The 21,705-nt window shown below is 45.6% G+C and overlaps 3 protein-coding genes across 3 annotated transcripts; 2 read left to right on the top strand and 1 right to left on the bottom strand. All coding sequences in view use genetic code 11, as the record gives it.

The window, feature by feature from the left end:
• Positions 1 to 178: 178 nt before the first annotated feature.
• Positions 179 to 1,840, bottom strand: EGR_09567 (Phosphatidylinositol-binding clathrin assembly protein LAP; the record flags this gene model as incomplete). Its single annotated transcript, XM_024498816.1, has 5 exons — positions 179 to 197; positions 1,152 to 1,254; positions 1,337 to 1,412; positions 1,497 to 1,639; positions 1,675 to 1,840. The coding sequence occupies 5 exons, from the start codon at positions 1,838 to 1,840 to the stop codon at positions 179 to 181; spliced, it is 507 nt and encodes a 168-aa protein (XP_024346784.1).
• Positions 1,841 to 2,915: 1,075 nt separating this feature from the next.
• EGR_09566 (hypothetical protein) lies at positions 2,916 to 7,207 on the top strand (the record flags this gene model as incomplete). Its single annotated transcript, XM_024498815.1, has 6 exons — positions 2,916 to 2,976; positions 3,048 to 3,175; positions 3,975 to 4,127; positions 4,732 to 4,814; positions 4,926 to 5,025; positions 5,594 to 7,207. 6 exons carry the CDS (start codon positions 2,916 to 2,918, stop codon positions 7,205 to 7,207), a joined length of 2,139 nt encoding a protein of 712 aa, XP_024346783.1.
• Positions 7,208 to 10,516: 3,309 nt separating this feature from the next.
• Positions 10,517 to 11,875, top strand: EGR_09565 (hypothetical protein; the record flags this gene model as incomplete). The annotated part of the gene is made up of 2 exons (XM_024498814.1): positions 10,517 to 10,739; positions 11,535 to 11,875. The coding sequence occupies 2 exons, from the start codon at positions 10,517 to 10,519 to the stop codon at positions 11,873 to 11,875; spliced, it is 564 nt and encodes a 187-aa protein (XP_024346782.1).
• Between the last annotated feature and the right edge of the window lie 9,830 nt (positions 11,876 to 21,705).

Genomic DNA, 21,705 nt, shown 5'->3' with positions numbered 1-21,705 from the left:
GATGGGAAAATCACTTTACTGATTGATCCTTCTCTTATAAGTGTAAATTCACTGTAACATAAGGTCTCGCCGGTTGCAGACAATAATACCCTGTCACTCCTGACCTAATTTGACCTTTGTCGCACAGACAAAAATACTGTGGCAAACAATCCACGAGAACATACCACTGGAGGAATCTTTAAGTGAGTCGTTCACTTCTAGCATGATTAATAGGAAACTCTGATATGTCTAACCACTACCGTGCGATTGAAAATTAAGGCATGGCACTAGAGCCAGTCTACACTAATTAAAAGGTGGTTAATTGACTCCTTTGCTATGTAAACAGAATCCTATTTTACTTCAGGCTATTTTGGACCACTGAAAATGTATTCAAGCAGTTTGTTGATCGAAATAGCACCAACCTGGCCGCCCCCGCCCCCTGAAACCTTATGTTCAGCTAGGCCATCACCAATGTGTGAGAAGAGCGCGGGAAGGGGGAAAAGGAAAAACTACGCACAACTCCGAAGCGCAGATGTTAATGAATTAGCCCCGATTCAGGTGAACTTTGGAATGCGGTCATGGTAAGTGACTGTGTGGATGCCACACTGCTATTCAAAGAGAAAAATAATAATCGACCGTTGGGACGTACAAGTAACATTGCAAGATAGCGGCTGCGAAAAAGTGCGTCTTCACCAATTGCAAGGCAGCAGTAATCGGGCTTAGTTACCTAATCAAATTCAATGAAATCGCCGACATAGTTTATTTTTCCAACGAGATAGCCGGTAGCAATGTCTACTTCTAGTTCCTTTTCATGGAGTAAACTCCAGGTTCCATACACCAATGCATGTCATGGTACCATGCAATACTCCAGTGAATGCCGAAGCTCAATGCATTCCACTGAGAACCATTGTTAAAATCCAGATAAAGCTAGATTAAACCCAATCTTAAGCCAAACGGCCCCTTAAACTATTTCAAATCTAATTCTAACAGTTAAAATGTGTAAATGTGAAAGCACCTCGGCGAACCTTTGCTTGAGGATTTAACATTTTCAAGCCAATTTAATCAGATGCAGAAGTCTGGAGAGTTCTCAAGTCAGTTCAGGCAGTCACGAAATATTTAAAAATAATATGGAGAAAAAGACTGGAACATTAGGAACTGAATCATGCACTTACTTTCGCCTAATTTTGCAGAAATCGAAGGCAACCTCACGGTAACTAGCTGAACGTGCATCGAGATAACGGGCGTAGTGACGAATAAACAAGAACATTGTGGCAGCTAATAAATGAGAGGATTAACATATCGAATTGAAATTCAGGCAATAAGAAAGCAGTGTGAAGAGAAGACCTGGTAAAGTTACCCTGCGAGGAGCTCCGCTCAAAAGAACGAGGCGATGAAAGCTGGCAATTATTTGACGCCAAATATTGGGAAAAGCGCTAGAAATAAGGGAGGAACAAACACATATAAATAGATACTCAGGAAAAGAATCACCCCATTGACCGAAATATGACTGAAAATACCTCGCTCCCAGCGTTCATCAAATGGTGAATCGTAATAAGAGCTTTAAAAGATACAACCCAACTGCTGTTATGCGAGCGACCAATTATGTAGTTTGAGAATTCTGGCATTGAAAGACGAGGCTCGTATGTGCAGCTGACCAGAACTAAATAAAAGAATTTTTAAAAATTGCGGATTTACTGTTCAGATGTTTTCTCTTCGGAGAGATCATTTCTTCAGTGGTGGCCTTGCAGATAGTCTTCGCTATTAATGACCCAGCAATACTGTGTTTCATTGAATTCATTCTATCAGCAAAGCTCTGACCCCTGCTGTTTCCAGTAAGACGTTTGCCAGTCCTAGAGGCCATGGCAGCAGGGCGCCAAAATGTCCGCGGAGGGCCGAGCTTTGCGCAAGCTTCTATAGTCTGTTAAAACAACCGTTAGGATTTACAACAAGTTAAAGGATAAGCACTAAAAGGGTAAAACCTGTTATGTGCATCTTGCTTAGCAAAACAATTATTAAATTGCTGTTATTAAATAAATAATTTGTTATAGTCAAAAGCGGCTTAAAAGTAAACTTCCAGAACTTTATACGTTGAACTTATTTATTTTAAGTTTACTTAGATGACTACACCAAAAGCCTTTTCTAATTTTTTTTTGCAGTTTTGTTTTGTTGGGCATTTAAATTGTGACGCCTATTAACTAAAAAAAGTGCCAGAGTGTTAGTAATACTTTCAATTTTAGACGATGTCCTAACCACCTAATTGGACCCCACTTGACTTCCTTTTGACTTTTTTTTAAGCCCCACTCCTTAGCAAATACCCGTGCTACAAATAAGCGGTATTCTCGCATTCCAGCAAACTTATATTTTGGTAATTTGTTGGGGAATAGCATTCCGCTGCTTGCCTCTCTTGAGAGAATTTTGCATAACAGATTGTATTGTAATACCGTAGCTGCTTGGGTTTGGCTTTTCACAAAGGGTTATTTTATGTCTTGACCATTGTACCTTCTCCGGGTGGGATGTAGTTTAGGCCATGCCGGTGGGCTCGGGCCCTACATATTTTGGTCGTATACTGCCCGAGCATTATGTCTTCTATCATCTTTAGGGAACTCTCTGGGTACAGTTACTTCAAAAGCAGTCTCAAAGCCATGGGCAATCAGTAATTTTGGTCTTTAAATTAATGAGCGTATGTTAAACAACTAGAGACCACATCGGCCTAACACAAATGTTGTCTGCAAACTTCTTCCTCTATCTAACGGAACATTCTTGCTTTTTGTCGACTTTAGATAAGTTTATGTACATTTTGCCTCCCATTTCTTCCGTCCAACTTCCTCCAGGTTTTCACCAGCCTTGTTTTGCATTACATGGAGTGACCCGGGGTAGTTAATTTTCGTCGTCGAAGCTACGATACAATGTACGAGCTCCGATGAAGCCCCAGCTCGATGCTTACCCTAAATTCCGATGTCTTGGCACTTAACCGTGCCGACGGTTGCATGCACATGGGTGAGAACAGCTCGGTTTTTGTTGTGCAACTTGAAGCTCCCAAACAAATCAGCCTGAGTTTTGTTTTGTAGGAAGAATTGCAGATTTCCTGGACGACAAAAATGCCCTTATCCGATTTCGGTCTTCTGCGAAGACTCAAGAAGTTCCCAGTCATCTCTGTCTCCCTGTCAAGGGCTTCACGATCAACCATTCTCTTGAGGTCAGTTACCAGTGGGAGAACCGGGAGAAGTCGGATGAGAAGCGAAATTTTTATGCCTAGTTCTTGTCTTTTTGTGCTATATTTGAAACTTGTGGTTGAATCATTTTCCTATTTATTGCTTCGTGAAAAGTATATGTACAAATAATCTAATTCGTATCGACTGCCTATCAGAGGTCGTGGTGTAGTTCATTTCTAGCGCCTTCTTTTTTGCCATTTTAGTAGTGCTTTAGTATTTGGTGTTCATACCTGCCTCGCTATTTATACACAATTAATTTGAGATTTCCCACGTAAATCTTTGCAAAAACTACTCAGTGAAGTGGTTTTTTAGCACTTATATCTAAATGAACGCCATGCTTGACTGTAGAAGCTTTAAGCTACACAAATCACAAAATCCCCCAAAAGCAGTTGATGCTGGTAAGCTCTTGCTGGCATATTCGTTGGTAATCCTCTCCAAGATGTCCTGTATGCGGTAGCCCAAGCTACCGGGGAGAGGAGAGTTAGGTCACAATTATGCGCATGTACCCTTCGTCCGTTCACGTACACACTCATGAGAAAGTCATGGATAAAATGTGAAATTTTGTTGTTCCGTTGAATTAGACAAATTGCATGAGGAAATGGCTTCTTCGCGTTCCTTTTACTGCTTCCTATTTCGCTATTCGGATACTTCTTTATTACTCCATCCTGATATAAAGGAAGGGTTTGTTTCCCACTTAACCACCACCTTCGCCAACTCTTTTGCCAAATAATCCCTCTATCGATTGTTTACACGCATCCATTCTAACAGGCAACTTATTTTCAGCTGAATGATCCAGTTCTGGTTCGAATGCAGAACATGCAGACTGGTCTACAGTGCTGGGTTCCGGGTCACGTGGCTGACACGGCTCGAAACTCAATGGATCGCTGTCAAGCTCTCAATTTGAATTATTCCATTCAACTGTTCTACGGAAGCTGTGTAAGATGTTTATTTTCTACCGGTTATAACTGAGATCCATCTGTCTACTCGACACAAGTCGAAGCCGCATAAAATACCCCTCTTTTTTCGGTAATTATGAGAATCAGTCAAAAAGCTGAGAGAAAACTTTCTCTCTACAACAGACCACTTTTTTATCTCCGAACAATTGATCTGTGAAAGGATTTCTAGTTTAGCCGGGATGGATGGGAGAACGACAGATTTCTCGTCCTCATTTTTTTCCACTGTCTCTCACCCTTTCTCGATCCTAGACAGCAGCATGATCATATAAGGAATAAAGTTGGTAATTAGGACGTAAAGATAGGTTGGAGGCGGAGTAGAATGTGGACAGGCTCTTCCTTCTACTTCCAATGCGCTTTGTCCAACAAATGAGTTACTTCAAGGAACTGCATCCATTTATTCGATACGTTAAAAGATGATTGCAGAGACCCATTTAGTTAATGCTAACCAGTAGAACCTCGCTTGTGGATGGCATGGACGGAGGTCGGTTCTATCGGTCAAATTGGGATAAGATAGACAACTTCATGCTGTTGAAGCTCTCCTAAGGTACTTTGGTGATAATGCCTCTAAACCCCATGCCTTGTAGAGGCTGTTCAGGAATCGTGATACTGTGAAAATCTCGCCCCAACTTCATGACGCACTTGTCAATTACATTATCAACCTCAATGTGTGAGTTGGCAGTTGTCGCGACGATGTGCACGTCCCATTCTACTTGTGTCAATTAAGTAGTAAAGCCGGTGGCATGACATTTGGCTTATCCACTTCATGCAACCTTTTTAGCGATGATCGTGGAAACTGTAAACGAGCAACCAATGCAAAGCCAAAGCCATCAAGAAGTACTGTGACGAAACGGAAGAAACACTCGGGTAAATCTGTAGAGGTAAGATGGTTTGTCTTTACCAAGAAGAAGTTGCTTTTAATTAATATTTAGTGTTTTATTCACTCAGGTTAGTAAACAAACGAACCAACTATCCCTGTATCCGCTACGCCATTTCGGCTTTCTCCACACTTTTCAATTCACTATGGATGATCCTACCAAAGGTTAACTTATGCTCTTGGCGTATGACAATAGAATTCTGTTTCACCTCGGTTTTTGCATCGAACCGGAAGAGTATTCGCCCTGTCAGGCAGAGGTCGAACCCCAGGCCTAGGAACAATCAACCCTACCTCCCCCTCTTCCTCCTCCCCCCACCTGTCCTCTTCCTCCACCTCCTCTTCTCATCCCCCAAATCATCAAAGTGATGGCTGAATTCAAGCTCCTTCACGTTTGTCTCTTTGATGACTTTCCAGAAATAGTGCTAGTCACTAGAGTTAGCTCTTGAGAAGTGATTCATCAAAGGCGAAACTTTATTTCAAGTAGGACGTGTGATTTAAAACATTAGGGTGGGGTGAATCCTAGTCCAAATACTGTTAGGAGTAACCAAGGCGTTGTGCTTTGTTTTTTTTAGATGGTCAGACAACCATCTGTCTCTTCGACGCAGCTGAAGGAGAAGACAACGCAATTTGCAAAACCACTGATATCACCTGCAAATCATGGCGACCCAATTCGAGGCGCCTCGCATAGACGTCTTTCCAAGTTGGACTTCTTGTCTAAAATATCATCCCCGCATTTCAAAAAGCAGCGCACCACGATGGAGACGAATAAAAAGGATGATTCTAGCCGGAACAGGCAAAAATTTGGCCCATTTGAGAAGAAGGGCTTGGGGGAGTTGGTTGAAAGCCCACCCCCATCTCCAACAGATAGGGTGTGGACGAGAGCGACTAATTCCCTAACCAGTAGTGCCAATCCAAGCGCTGACAACGCTGATGATTTTGCAGATGGATATGAGGAGTTTGATGAGTGGGATAAGACTTATACACCGACTTCTTCAATCCTTGGTTTAACTGATCCTGAGAAGGAGGCGGTCGCAGTGCAAGAAGATGCAAGCGTTGCGGTGGATCTACCGAAAGCCAATTGTCGACTAACCGTGAGTGCGTCGATAAATAGGTCCGAAGAATCAAGCAAAACTTGTGCGGACTCGAAATTTGTTGATGTTACGCTATTTCCTGAAGGCAAGAGTGGGTCTTATCAACAGACAGTTAACCTGACTATTCCCCATGGAGGTCGTCACGGGAGTGGTGGATCTGGAGTAGTTAAAGTGGTGGAAGTACCTTTTGCGGAGAAGCATCTTATCAACGTGGAACAGTTTTTGATTCAGGAGAGTGACGAGAGATACGTAGTTACAGATGACTGTGAGGAGAGTAGAAGCGGAGAAACCACCGCAACTGTGGAGGCGGAACCAATCACGCCAACTCGTTCAACGGATCAACCAGTCTGCTTGGGTGCTTCGATGGATTGCATCCCAGGGGACGAACGCGTTCTGGAGATGTCTTCTTTAAGACCCAGTAAGGCTTCAGTGATTGAGGGGTTGAGCTCTTTGGAACCTCATCCAGGCGTTGAGAGGTTAACAGTACATGTGCCGGAGAGATTTTCCACACCACTGTGTCATGAGGCTTGTCAAATAGAAAGTATCCCAAAATTCTCCGCCTCCAACTTCATGTTAAAGTGCTTAACAGTGGAAAGATATTTGTTGGCTGTGGTGAAAGGGCTCGCCAGTTTTTCGGGTGAGCGAGTGGTGCTTAAAACTCTGGAAGCTGTGGAATGCGTAAATCACCTTCAATTGATTTTTGTTGAAGCTCTTGAATTGCGTAGTTCTGTGAAGGCAAGTTTGAATACGCACAGGGGGCGAGAATTGTGCCTGAAAAAACGGGAAAAAGCAGAGGCTGGAAATAACAGTTCCACTCCTCAGAATGCGTTGGCTCAGAAATCTAGGATTCGTCATCGGGATGAAAAGAAACGGCTTCTAGGGACGGAATTGGATCATTGGACTAGGCAGTGCTTGGAAAAGATCCCGCCTCAAGAGCTTGCGGATGGGGTTAGCAAAGGCAAACATTCTTTTGAAGGTGACAACGACCTTGAACCCTGTGCGCCAATCATAGCCCAAGGCGTGAGTGAGTTGGAGCGAAGACTGCATTCGGCTTTCCTTACACCCAGACGGCGTCGAATTCGAGCTTTCAACTAACACTGGCGACATCTTTGAACGAGGGATAGGAGTAGCAAAACACGACCTTGAGGGGTTAAAGAGGGCTCTTTTCTAAATAGACTCAGTGGTAATATTTTGTACAAATTGATTTTCTTGTTTTTGACAAGATGTTTGAGTTTATTTTGATTGCTTGATGCGAAATAAAAGAATGAGTCTTTGAAATTGTCCTCACCTTTTCTTCTTTTTTTTTGAAGACACCGCTTGATACCCAAATTCACTGCAGACGCAGGCAGGAGTCTTGAGTGTGTCGAGTATGTCCCTGTTTCCTTATGCACGCTTCTCAGTTCGCCAATTGGGGGAATCTTGGAGCTTGTAATTTTTTCATGCCGGAAGAGGCCTATCTCATGGCTTTTACCTCAGGAGATCATAATTTAACCCCCACCACCAACCACCCGTCCACTTACCCCTTAGCTCTGGTTTCATCTAGACCCTTGAAACGCTGCTACGATCGTTCAGGCCAAACTGAATCTCTAGATTTCATAGAAGGCCCCAGGGAATACATTTTGGTAGAGAGAACCGGCACTACGGCACAACTGTGAACTCATCCCAGCAAAAGATTCTCCATCACGACCCAACCTTCCTGCAGCGACTGACTGGCTTTCCGATCTTGAAGGTGTTCGTTAACGACTACGTTCACCCCTGACACAGAGAGGCCGCCTCTCACGCAACTGCGCAATGACTGAAAGTCCACACGAGTGACTGCCGCCATATCGTGGAATGCTGGCAAAATTGGCGCCACCACTACCACTGGCGTACCGTGATCGAAGGTGCTGCTACGAGTAAACCCACCCTCGAACTACTACTCACTTCGATATCAGCCCCTCTCCACCCCACACGAAGGAGCGACAACGAAAGACCCAGTCCTTCTAGGCTTCACATGTAATTCCAACAACCTCCATACACACGCACAAACGCACTCACACACGAGTAGTCAACACAAGTCAGTAATGTAAGTGTGTGCGGTGTGCGTGCTTGCCAGTGAGTGGTGAGATAAGTTTCCTAACATCATCGTCTATTGTTTCATGTAGCAGGCAGAGTAGGGAACTAACGCTTTCTCAGCAGCAGCAGCAACACCAGCATCACCATCGTCATTAGCGTTGGAAGAATATTTTGACAGCATTATGTCATTAGGAATAAAGGAAAGCGGTGTTAAAAGAGCGGAGATCGATAAGACGTGGAGGAGGGAGGAGAAAGATCGACGAGAGCACGAAATGGAAGCGGTGGCTTGGAAGACGTCGATAGGGTGAGGGAGTCAGCGACAGTAGCAGTGGTGGTGGAGGCTAGGTGTGGTATTGACCTCGGTGGGAGCTCTTCCTTATGCTCCCAGCGACTGGTCGCTTTTGCTTGTACAGCATCGCGCGATTCAGCTGTGGTCCTGCACACAACACAGAAACAAACACGCACACGGGATCATCAACACGTCTGCCACAAGCGCCGTCACCCATATGTGACGAGTGTTCTTTATCTGTTCATATAACTGGCTGCACATGCAACTGCATTGGAAACAAATTTGGAATGAAGCCTTGGGGCTTTTAAACACCATTTTAGTCGGCTACTTGGGTAGTACAAATTTTGAAGTTCGTGCAGTCGATTTTCTCCCTCAACCACCCACCCACCACACAGTACCAGAGGTGCCACCTCCTGTTCAACAGTGTCTTGCTGTCCTCTGTGCGCGTTGGTAATAAGTTCATCACTGCCAGACTAGTAGCATTTTAAAACCGGTCCCTGCACAGATGATGGAGGCCATCCAAATGCCTCAACAACATGGAATTTAGCGAGGTGTTAAAGGGCAAATTGATGACAAAGGCTGCCACTTCCAACTCACCGAAGTAGCTAAGTTGAACGGGTAGGAATATGATGCCAACTACAGCACCGAAGAGGACCATGCACAGGTACATGCGGAAGTAGAAGACTTGAAATAGACGCGACTTGGCGAAGCCCAGCACCACGATACCACCAAACTTGGTCAGTGTGATGCCTCGCAGAACCTGCACACAGACGGAACAGTGGTGTAGTCAGGCCTTACCCTCTAACCTAAGTCAAGAATAACATGATTCCACTCCATGAAGCTTCAAAGAAGAAAAACTCCACCACGAACTGGCCAGTAACTTCGTGATAGGTGGACATACAGCCATGGGAAACAGCAAACCTGTCCCACTCACAAATTGTGCAACATGCCAATGCAGGACACCTACCGAGCTGCCCATCTCTGAAAGCGCATCCAATGCTCGCTCCACACGGGTCGCCTTGGTGCTGATGGCGAAGGAACGGACAATGTGCGCGCAAAATTCCACTGAGATTCCAATGCACTAAAAGGAAGGGGAAGATGGCAGTACAGGCTAAGAGAGTGGGGAAGTCAAGCTGTGAGTTGAAGGGGATCATGAGATAGGCAAGCGGTGCCATCTCCACGTTCACTTTGACTCGCTACGATCTCGTGTGATGCAGCCCCCTACCACCCACCTCCGCCATCCCCTCCATTCGCTCAATTCTCCACCACGTTTCGCCATCTCTGGACTGACGAAAACAACCGCGTGCAAAATCGGGGCAAATAAAAATGCCGGGTGGGGCGACTCCTAGATGCAAAAACTCGATTGGGCACAACAAAAGTGCTTCTGTGCACTTTTCCTACTCCCACCAATCAAGCAACCGCAGTTTTTTATGGCATTTTCACTCCACCCGGCGGAGGAGAGGGAAGGAAGCTTCATTCAACCTTCATTTGGATAAAAGTTACTATCTCCACAATAGTGGCGTTGTAGTTCACCTCCCTGTTCAATTCAACTTGGTCAAATTCGCATCGGCAAGACTAAAGTTAGTGTTGTCTCATTGCCCACCATGGTATCCAGCGCCAACGTTAAGGCTTGTGGATGGGCGATTGACTAGGATGCAGGCTAGGATGCACCACTACTAGTAAAGTCTATGACCATTCGTGCTATGGTGCTAATTCAAGGCTCGAAGGAGGATAGGCAAGGGCCAGATTTGGGTGCTTGCCACACTTACCACCACAAGATTGACCAGTGAGATGGCATTCAGTGAGATGTCCCATAGCACCATCATGGCAGTCACTGAGAGCGCAATGGACGCCACTCCCACCACAACATTCAGCGTGGCGATGAAATCAAGACCCAGCATTACCCAAGTAATCACGGAGACTGCACTCAGACCCATGGACATCTGAACCATGGTCTCGTGGATGATGTTCAGATACTGCTCGTAGAACACGTAGAATACGCTATCGCAGAGCAAAGACGATTAAACATCTCAACGTGAATCCATTTCCCAAAGCGTAACATGGAGAGTCACAAGTCCCTACCTATAAGGGAAAACCGAGTTGGGCTGTGGTCCACGCGGCTTGGAGGTGAGTTTAGAGAACATCGGTGTGGTTTCTATCGCCATCGACGACTCATTGGCCCATCGAGGTCCAAAGATGTCGGAGATTTCACGGGCCTTTCGGATGGCCTCAATGAAGTCTTCTGTGGTGCGCAGAATGCTGTGATGGGCGGCGAAATGGGAGGTTAGCACACGTAACTGCTGCGTGGAAGTGGCGGTGAAATTGGAGTGAGGATGGGATGCAGCGAGAACCACTGCAGAACCATGCTGCGCTTTGCCACTGTTGGAAGACGAGAAAGTGCATGCTAATTCAGATGAGCGAGCCACATCTCCATCCACATATCCCTCTCTCCCAAATTTACACATCCATCTTGGACCAACCCACCTCCCTGCCAATTAATTCATCCATCCACTCTTCACATGCATCCGTACACCCATCTTAAATAGACTAACTCATTCCTTTTTGCTTCGTTCAACCATATACCCATCCATTTGCCTCAGATCTATCCCTCTACCCCACGGTCCATCCATTCATTATCGGCCACGAGTCGATTCAACCAACCTTTCTAAATTCATGCATCAGTGCATGCGTCTCTCTACCCATTCACCTGTGAAGCTTCCTCGTCTTCACCAATTTGAAGGGAAGGCTTAATCCACGTCAAATTCTGGTGCTATTGTTAATTCCTGATAAGAAAACTCAGACAGACGATTAGACCCCCTTTTTCCATCTCAAGGCCAAGTTCAACCACCGAAACTTCTACTCTCACGACAGTCTCGTCTCATTGTTTCCCTAATTATCTCCACTTCTACACATAACCCACGGACTGAACGCTACTTTTAAAGCATTACACTTCGAGCCTGATGACTGTAGCACGGAACTAGTTGATTTAAAAAAGCGCCCTAACAGCCACTCGGCCAGTTACCTCGTTTCAAACAATCAATTCCACTCAATTAACACGTGATGACCAATCAAATTCAGGCGACCAACCAGCCAATCAAACGCCAACTCTATTCCACCAATCCAAATGGGGAAATTCTACGTGTTTCTACTTTTCCATGTGTTTTGGTCATTTTCAGACCGTATTTGTCTACTCACCCATAAGGGCAATTGATGCTGGGCACACGAGCAAGGAAGTTGGGCAGAAGTTGATTGAAGGGTTTTCCAGAGAGGGCACCATTGATGGTAGGACAGTAATCGCAGTTCTGCTCACGAGCCGAGTCACAGAAGGTCAGGCCACCTTCGGTTTTGTGGACTCCGCAGCAGGAAAGGTGCGTGCTCCACATCCTGTAGTCATCCACCCAGGACATCAAGGGATTTGAGATGCAGTATCTAGGCCAACAAAGATAAATCCAAAAACGAGATGGATGAGATACCGGATTTGGAGAACTCGTGTTCCTGCATGTTAAAGATCTCTGGAGTGCTGCAACCCCTTGCCACGTTCACCATCAGCGTCACACAAATGTGGTGCTCTGATTTTTTTTCACATGAGTACGAATGTCACACCCATTTGAAGCACATTCAATCAAGGGGAAGTAGGTGAGGTTAGAGGGAGGATAACAGGCAATGCGTTAGAAGAAAAGCACAAGCGGGCTACGCTGGTCGACTTTTATCGAGCAACCCTGACATGGAGATGGCTAGAGAAAAGTAAGGTCGACCACATAAACTGTCCCAAGGAAGTTGACTTATCAGTAGTACAGCCATCGAGTACACAGACACACCTAATTTCAGACAACAGAAGGATTATTTAAATGTTTCGTTTCTTGTTTGGACAAATTATTCGGGCAACGGACCGCCACAGACTGGGAGGTGGAGCAAATGGATTTTTGTTCTTCCAGATCAGGTTTCAGGACATTGAATATACACAACGAAAAGTACTCGCGCCGAAAGGAATTTACATGTTGCATCCAATGAACCGAATTTCAGTCGGAAGGTGCGCATATTTTTACCGTCAGGGTGGAGCAACATCATGCCGGTGAACAAAACAGACAGTTCAGCGGTTCGGTGGTTTACCGAAACTTGGGTCATTCTAGCCCCAACTGAGTTGGTCTCGTAAGTGGACAGGTAGCAAGTTGTAAACAGGACACACCTGGCGTCACACATATGTGACGCTCCGGTTTTATCACCCGAGGTCAAATATACATCTCTTCTCTGTCAGTTTTTTTGATAACTAGCTGCAACAAATCCTTTGCAGTAAAGTGTTTGGTTGAAATTAAAACAATGCAAAGTAAGCGAAATACTCCTAGTTTAAAGAGGACGACAGTACTGACACACGTGTCCTATTCGAACAATGATAATTTGGACTGCGAAGATTTTAGTCACCTACGAGAGCTTATGGCAGCCAAAGCGTTAGTGTATAGCCACTTACCCTGCAGTGTATCTTACTTTCAGTCAGGGAGATCCTAAGTAAATCCAGTCTCACACATCCTAGGTACATCGGAAGGGCATCTAAAGATCCCTTTGGCTATCTTGCTCTTCAATTGCATCGCCTAATTCAACTAAGGGACAAAGGCATGGTTCCCCTAGCAATCGCTAAAGTAAAGTAATAGAACTCGACAACTTTTAGTCATTCCCACACAGAACACCCAGTTTTGTTCGTGTTGTCAGGGCAAAAATGGCTATGCCTCGTAGGGATAAATTTTGATATGAGTTGAGCGACATTTCAGTAAAAAGGCTACTCAGTGAGCGCTTATTGCATCATCAATGGAGTTTCAACTTTCAAACAATGCACTGAAGAATTCACAACTTTCTTTCACTCACTCCTTGCTGGCAATGCTCTGTTTCAGTGTATTCACAAGTGAATCCTCATCACAACCGGGTCGCGAGCAGATCTGGTTCTGTCCATGGACCGAATCGAAGCTGTGGCCCTCAGTGACGACAAAGTAAACTGGCGGTCCCACCGCCAGCAGGCCGGATGTGGCTTCAAAGTACTCCAGCACGTAGGAGTCCAACGACATGGACAGCTTCTGGTCCAGCCCGATGTGAATACCACCAGGGATTATGGCAATGCAGAAGCATATCCAACCCAGGAAGAGGATGAAGAGGAGGGCCCGCACCCACTTGGAGAGGATGAAAGGCGCCAGCACGTGTGCCACGAAGCGGTACAGCCAGGGTCGGTCGCTCTTTCCTACATCGGTGAGAGGAAATTGGCAGTTACGTGAAACACAACAGACTCACCACTTGGTCGTTACCACTACCACGTGGATGCTGCCACACCAGGCATTTCAGGAGCTTGGGCACCTAAAGTGTTCGAGGGATCGTCGGCCACCACCAACGATCCCATCAGTAACCATATGGAGCTGTTTTACTGTACAACTAACCAACTCCCTTCTGGAGGATTCAAGCCTCGATTTCAGTAAAGGCGGAATGCATGCAGCTGATTATTCTACTTATTTGTATAATATACGGGCATGAAAGGAAAATAGATTCAATCCTCTAGTGAGACAAATTCATGGCCATAAGTTGAAGAGTGGGGATAGAGGCGGTTACGCATTTCAGTCAACTTATAAGCAGTGAGTGCTTGTGAGAGTGGAAGAGGACTTGAGAATGGTGATTCAGAAAGAATGAAACCTAATGGCATAGTGACCACTGATTATTCTCAGCAAATGGAATAACAAATGCAAAAGCATCCCTTTCGCCAATCGCCGTTTGAGCATAACACAAGCAGGACGTTGTGACCAAGGCGAGTTCGAGAGGAGTTCCACTGAAACGACACCTCATTGTAATAACTCGAATAACTTTCATCCCAGGAGAGTGGGAATACCATGCGAATCTGCGATTCGCCAATTGGTGGGAGTGAAAAAAGTGCACAGAACCACTTTTAGTGTGCCTAATCATGCTCTTTCACCTCTGATTCGTTCCATCCCGTACTGAAATACATCCCAATTTTGCGCAGGGCTGTTTCCATCAGTCCGGTGATTGCAAAACGTGGCACACAGTTGGGCGAATAGAAGGGAAAAGGGGAGGAGAGTGGTGCAAAGTGAACTGGCCCAATGTCGTTTACACCTCACTTCTCCCACTCATCCAATTCCACAATCCGTGTCCATGTAGATGGATCAGTTACTGACTTTGGGTTAAAAGGTGTGGTTTCAGCACATGGTTATCACTTCTGTGCAACGCTACAGCTCTGACCATTGGAGTGCTTTAGATGGAATCCGTTGTGAGTGGATGTTTCTGCCAACTGAACTGGTTTTCGTCGTCAGTATAAGTTTTCTAGGAAAAGTACTTGACACACGAAAAGCTCACCTTCTGTATATCATCAGCCAGCCTGGAACAATACTAAGTGTCACATCTAATCCGACGCAGAAGGGTAATCGTGAAGGCCAGCCAGGAATGGTAGCAAAACATTATCCAACCCTGCAGTCCATTCTGCTAGGGCTAAGTACCACCCTCATGAATACCCCAACAGTTATACACTGAGCACTTCTGATGTCTACAAGTGCTGCCCAGTTCCAATCATAGCAATAGGAGAGGACCCCGCTAAATGCAGTAAGGCGAACCCACTTTTGTTTTTGCGCCGTTTTCCTAGGTTTTCGGTCTCCGGCATCGAATCCTCCTCGTCCGTGAGACTTTCACTTGGCATCACCATCTCCACACAACAGCAGAGGTCCAGTCGGTTGGCCTGGGGTGGCGAGGAGAAAAACAACAATGAAATTGGTGCTGGTGACAGTAACAGGAGGTTCATATTATTTGAAAAAGTGAACACCCTAGACTGTCTGGCAAACGGTGTTCTGAATGAAAACCAACTTCGACGACACACTTTCCACTTTATTATTCCAACAGGGTGAGCTAGAGGGTGAAGGTATTTACTCAGAACCTAGAGTAACACGCTCGTTGCCAGGATCTCAGGGCAGATAGATCGGCCTACTAATAATAGCAGGAGTTATCATTAGTCTTCTTGGCCAATTCAAATACCACTTACAAATCTCAATCATTCGCGGATCAGGAACATTCCAAATCTACTCTGTTGTTATAAATTCTGGCAATCTGTTTGGGACACACGATTTAGCCCAATCACTCCAGGCTCAGGTAAGATAACTCGATTTGGAAAATCGGATCAGAGGATCTGTGAATTGGAGGAGGTCTTAAGTGGATGGTCAAGGGTGCCTGAAACGATGGCACCAATTGGAATCCTTTGAGGATTATAGTAGGCTTGGCGAGTGGTTCAAAGAGCGGGGCCTAATATTACAGACATCTTAGGAGACAGAGAGGCTTATTTTGTCGTGGTCTCGACTAGAGAGGACAGCTCATTCATTTTACTGACCAACTACGTCTCAATTCATTTATGCAGCTGCTTTCATTTGCTCGTCTGTCCATCAACACCAACTTTAGCCAGCCCTTTCAACCAACCACCCATTAATTATCAATGCAACTATTCATCCATTTGTTCCTCCATCCATCTCTGCATTCATACATTCATCCGTCAATCTGTTCAACTAAGCATTCATTCACCCAAATCTCCATTCCTTCACCCATCAGTCCTCCTACTCATGCACCCATCTGGCTAACTGCCCATCCACTTACCCGTGGATTCATTCATTCCTTCATTCACCCATTCAGCTAGTCATTCAGCCCTTGCGACATTTTGCAGCCCATTCGACAATGCAACCATCCTCTTATGCACCAATAAAAGCCTTCGTAAGAATCTGTACTGAACACATGCCCAGTAGATGTAAACAATGGAAAATATGTTTAAGTATGGAGGAAGTAGTGTGACAAAGTTGGTTTTAAACAAACTCAGTTCGATTTATCAAAAAATTGGTAAGCAGAACATTACTGTTTACGATAGGCGAAAGATGGTAGTAGTAAGATGATAGAAGCGCGTTTATCTTCCATAAGAGGACTGCTTTCAAAAGGGGAAAATGGGAGACAATGAAGTGTTAAAATAAGAATAACTAAGGGCAGCAAATTACCCCTCCCTCCTCTTAAACTTTAGCCCACTTGACCTTCAGTTGCCTCTCACGTCGTCTGAATGTGGCATTAGGAAAGGGCAAGTCTTCACTTTTGCCGTGTGCAGGCAAAAAGCAAAGGCCCCTGAATTGGGTGGCAAAGACACTCCTTAAGGGAGCTACATAGAGCGATGTTTTTACACCAAGGGCAAATCTTCCCAACGATGAAGCACCTCGCTTTAGTACAGGTGCTTGCACGAATAAGTAGTAGCGATTTGATGTATTGTCGCTGCATTTAGTGTTTCGGATTGGCTGCGTGGTCCGATCCATAACCCATCTATACGCTATTAATAGATCCCTCTCAACGCAGACATGCTTTGCTAGGCCTTCAAAGGAGGCTCAGCACCTACAAATCCTGCCATCAATCAATCCAGACATGGCGCGGGTGCCACATTCCTGGCAACCTACAGCTTTCCTAACCACTTCATAAACGAGGCCCTAAATCCATGCTAGACATGCACGCCAACAGCGGGAGACGATCGGTGATCACGGAGACACACGCACACACCTGTCTGAAATGCTCAAGGAATGAGAGGGTGCTGCTGTTTCTTTCACAAAAGTCCCGCAGCCACCTTCACTTCATGAGATGTACACCTCCACAGTAAACTGCAAAGACAATGGACCTGACAGACGTGGACATTGTACGTCTACAGTTTGCAGCCAAAGTCAAAAAGCCCCAACACTTTTGGAAGACACCTTTGCAGAATACTAATCGCACTTAATACTTTAACTGAAGACAACAATGCAAATAGATGCATAGACACAACCTTAAGGTAGTTTCTTTGTTTACGGCGTCAACGGGCTCAAATTTCATCACGTAGTAAGGCGTATTTTAACCTACCATGCAAGTTGTCAATCAATCCACTTGGGTCCCTTTTCTACTTCGTTTTCGTTGATGCAGACATGTGTACACTCGAGTGATAAACGCAGACAATGTGACAAAGGAAGGAAATCATCTGACCGCATAGTTATGTAGGGAGTAACCAGGTTTAGCGAATGAATTTGGATAGTGCATGCTGGAGAAGACCAACGAACTGTCCGCGAAATTGATTATGAGAAGAAGAGAAAATTCATGTAGGAACGCGCTACTACCTATACCACTACTACTACGCTCACTAGTGGACGCAGGCGTTACCTCGGGTCTTGGTTTTTACAGCCAAACCCCTGCCCATGTGCCCAACCATCAGTTCTCCCACCAATCTTATCGTATATGCACCCGTCTATTCATCCACACATCAATCCATCCACCCACCCATCTATCCACCCCTTAATTCCTACATCTACCGATCGACCCATCCATCCGCCTCTTCCCTCATCCATTCATCTAACCGCCGGCCCGCCCGCCCGCCCGCGCGTCCATCCATCCAATCCGTCTTTCCCTCATCCAACTAGCGCAATAACATCAAAATTTCCCAGGTCAGACTTCAACTTAAAGAAGACATTAACAATGACCAAGTTGCAAACACTACTTGAGAGTTGACTCACCACCATTAGCAGCATTCATTGGCAGGCAATGCAATGCGAAAATAAAAAAGTAGTGTAAGGTGCATAGCAACTACGCAGTTTAACTGGCAAGAAAGCTATTGCCGTGACAAACATAGGCACGAATCCAGTACGCAGCAGCGCATACGCACGTAAGCAGTTGAAGGTCAGCAGTGGCAAGGCTGGCGCAAGAATCGGACGATTTTTGCCCTCAAGGTCACGTGTTGCTACTTGGCACGTGCATCCATGCACGTTACTATGACTACGACTACTGAATGTGATAGTAAGGCAGAGGTAGTTGGCAAATCAAGTGGAAAGAGAAAATGGCAAGTGGACAGGAGGGGATGAATAGTGGGTTAGCATATGAGAGAAAGTGGATAGCGACTCGAGTCAGCTCCAATTGCTTCCCTCATAACTCACTCACACTATGTAAAAGCGGTAGGGGACTCCAACCATAAACTCACATGTGACCGTATTAAAGCCAAATCAAGGCTTTCATATGCTACGGCTTCAAGAGGAGCCCCAACGCCATCCTGGTGGCAGGACGATGGAATGCTCTTGATACTTTTTATTGAGGAAGGATGAGGTCCCTTTCCATGAGGATAAATATGCCCACTCCAAACCTTTCGCTACCTGTCTTCAGACTCGCATTCACTGTAATCGCTGTGGTGGCGCGGTTGACGGACCCATTTGAAAGGAAGGCGGAACTCTGTGCAAGAGGGTTACAGAAGGAAGGCATCTGCCGTGAATGAGTGCGCTTGTGGAGACTCAATTTAGAAGGATTGTCGAAATCGCGGCAACTTCCCACAACTGCCACGAATCACTGCTTCACACAACAGTAAGTAATGGAACATGCCAAGTAATTCGACCAACTTAAGATTGGGAGGAAGTAACTTCATGAATCAAGAAAACGATGCCGCTGAGATCATTTAAGTAGAAGTAGGGGGAGAGGGTAGGCAAGGGGATGGGTGAGACTCACCTCCAAGCGCCTCGCGTCTAGAGTGAGGAGGGCCGTGAAGGCGAAGATTTGTAGGACAAAGTTGATAACAATGGCTACACCGGCGTAGAGGGCGAACACACGAACAGCAGGCATGTCTGTCATAGCACCTAGACAGCAGGACAGAAGGAAGGAAGGAAGGTAGAGAAGTGGCCAAGACCGCAGACTGAGTTGGCACTCGTGATTGGCTGGTTGAAAGATCAGAATGCCAGAACTCTTGCCCCCCCCCCTTTTGGCTGAAAATGGGTTCCCCCCTACCTACACATACCGATATGTTCGAAGTATCGCGAGAATTGGTCACCATTAACAAAGGCACTTCTACTAACTCATTTACGGAATCTAAAACTAAGATGTTTGGCTTGCAAGAAGCACAGTCAAATTATGGATTGAGGTACCGACTCATTTCAGAGATCATGGGGACTTTTGTAGTTAGTGACGTTGGAGCGGAATTCCAACGTTGAACTTCCAAAAGCGGAAAAGTCTTTCATTTTCGAAATCCACAGTCAGCGTGGCATTGTGCTATTGCCTTTCAGGGAGTGAACTGCAGGTTACAGTGGCCCAGGCACAGGACTGCTTCATGTTTCCAGGTTGAATCGTAAGTTTCCTCATATCTGCATCAATGAATTGAAGTTGATTTACTTAAAAGTATTCTACAGATTTCAAACCCCAGTTAAGGGGTTTCACTGAACAAGCTGTTTGTAGGGACTGCGGCGAATTTGAGCGAGCAGGCGGTTCCTACCATCATCTTCAACTTTGACCCCATGAAAACAATCAATCGACTGCTGCAAGTGCAGAGGTCACTGGGGTAAACGGACGCGTGACCGACCTATTTCGGAATCGTGACTCCGGAAATGCTTCAAGTCCTCGAGAGGAGCCATGAGTCGACTTATACATGCATTCATGAGTTAAAGTCGAATTACTTCAAAGTACAGTCTAGGCTTTGGTCCATTGGCAATGCGGCTCGATGAACAGGGTGTTCAAGTGGACCATCGCGAGTTTGAAGAAGCAAACATTTCCTACAATCATCTCCCTCCCTCTATTGCAAGAAGTGAAGGGCGCCAGGAGTCAAAATTAAAACCGTTTAGTAGTATCTTTGGCTATTAGATAGTTTTCCTTTTACCCTCACATAACGCCATTTTGCCAGTTCAGGCTTCTCGTAGAACAAAAATTGGACTCGCTGTTGGAAATTCTACGAAATTAACTTATTCCAGACACACGGTCATTTATTCAAAAGGAAAAAAGGGTAGCTTTTATCGTAAAGTAAAGTTTCGCTTTGGCAGCGTCGACCATGAGCGGTGTAATCTTTGCCTCAAGTTAGAATTGCCCTCCCCACCAATCCGTTTATCTCTCTGCCTTACGCTGACTAGTGAAGACGTTAGAAGAAAACCGCAAATCCACTTCTACTCGGGCTGCCATCAACCAGGTGGCATTGTTGAAGGCCCCTCCAAGGGTTCACAATGGAAGTGCTGGATAAGAAAAAGGGCGAGTGATGTAAAAATGAGGAATGCAAAACCACGTTTATCGACTTCTCGCAGCCCAGTTTGAGTTACCGCCTTATACTTGGGAGTCAAAGTATTTCCTACCACCATCACTCAATTGTAGTCCGAACCTGGAGGCACAAATTACGTGACATCATTGCACCACATCGTGCCACAAACGCATACTTTGGATGCTATAGCAATGAAGTAGTTGAATTTGTCAGAAAGGAGGTAACAACCAGTGCTTGTAGTGTTCCATTCTCCTCCAATATTCTGGTAACAGCGGACGCGTTTGTGGGCTTCGTGGGCACGAAGTGTTCAGCTCATTAACAGGGGATCTTTTGTGGCTTGAGGGGAATGTTCCATTTTGGACATGTAGCGCTGACCTTAAAGTGGACGTGGCCAAAATCAGACCTCTACATTGATGAGTCATGCCTGTGTCCTGTGCCCATGTAGACCATGCGCCCACACACACGTGTCCGGAATGTGGGTCGAGGGTGGAACATCCCGGGGCCATATCAAAGTGACTGGACGTCAGCAGAACGCCATTCTAAGCTTCTTACACAAGGGCAGGCCAACAGCAACAACAAGAGAGCCCACCGATGGTTGTGTTGGCATATTTTTGGCAGTCCTAGATTCATTTCAACGTGGCCAAATAACATCAGTGATGTGAAGAGCCGCTGATTACTTCAAATGTCAGTTTTAGGATTTCCTGAGCGGTTTCCTTGGTAAGCATCCACTCACCTCACTGTTGCCTTAACTTGTTGAGTGGTTAAAAGGGATACTCTAGTGCAGACATGCAACAAAGGTGTCTTACAACAGAACAAAATGCCCACACTCTTCGCCTCTCCATTGGCCGGTGATAGTTCACGGAGGCTGTTTTTGGCGTAGGAACGCAAATGGACCCGTGGGGCTAGTAATAATAGCACAATCACTACCACGCACATGTGCGCGTGTGGATGCGTTGCATGCCGCAGTTCGTGCCAGTCCCACATCGTACGACACTTGTGATTCAAGGTCATACTAATTAGGGATACTAAGGTAACATAATAACCCCAACACAAATGCCAATCATGCAAAGCACAAGAAGCCATTGTTGTGATAAGGAAAGACTTGGGAATGGTTCGCGACTTTGATCCTCAAGGCTTTAGGGATTAATAATGTGGCCAAGTGTTCCGCAAGTCAGCCTGCATGCTCCACCTATGCTGCTAATCTGCCACCCATCCTGAGCAGTCATAAAAGTCACC

Source organism: Echinococcus granulosus (assembly GCF_000524195.1).
Source record: "Echinococcus granulosus chromosome Unknown EG_S00153, whole genome shotgun sequence".
Taxonomy (NCBI): Eukaryota; Metazoa; Platyhelminthes; class Cestoda; order Cyclophyllidea; family Taeniidae; genus Echinococcus; species Echinococcus granulosus.
This window is presented reverse-complemented; position numbering and strand designations above follow the sequence as displayed.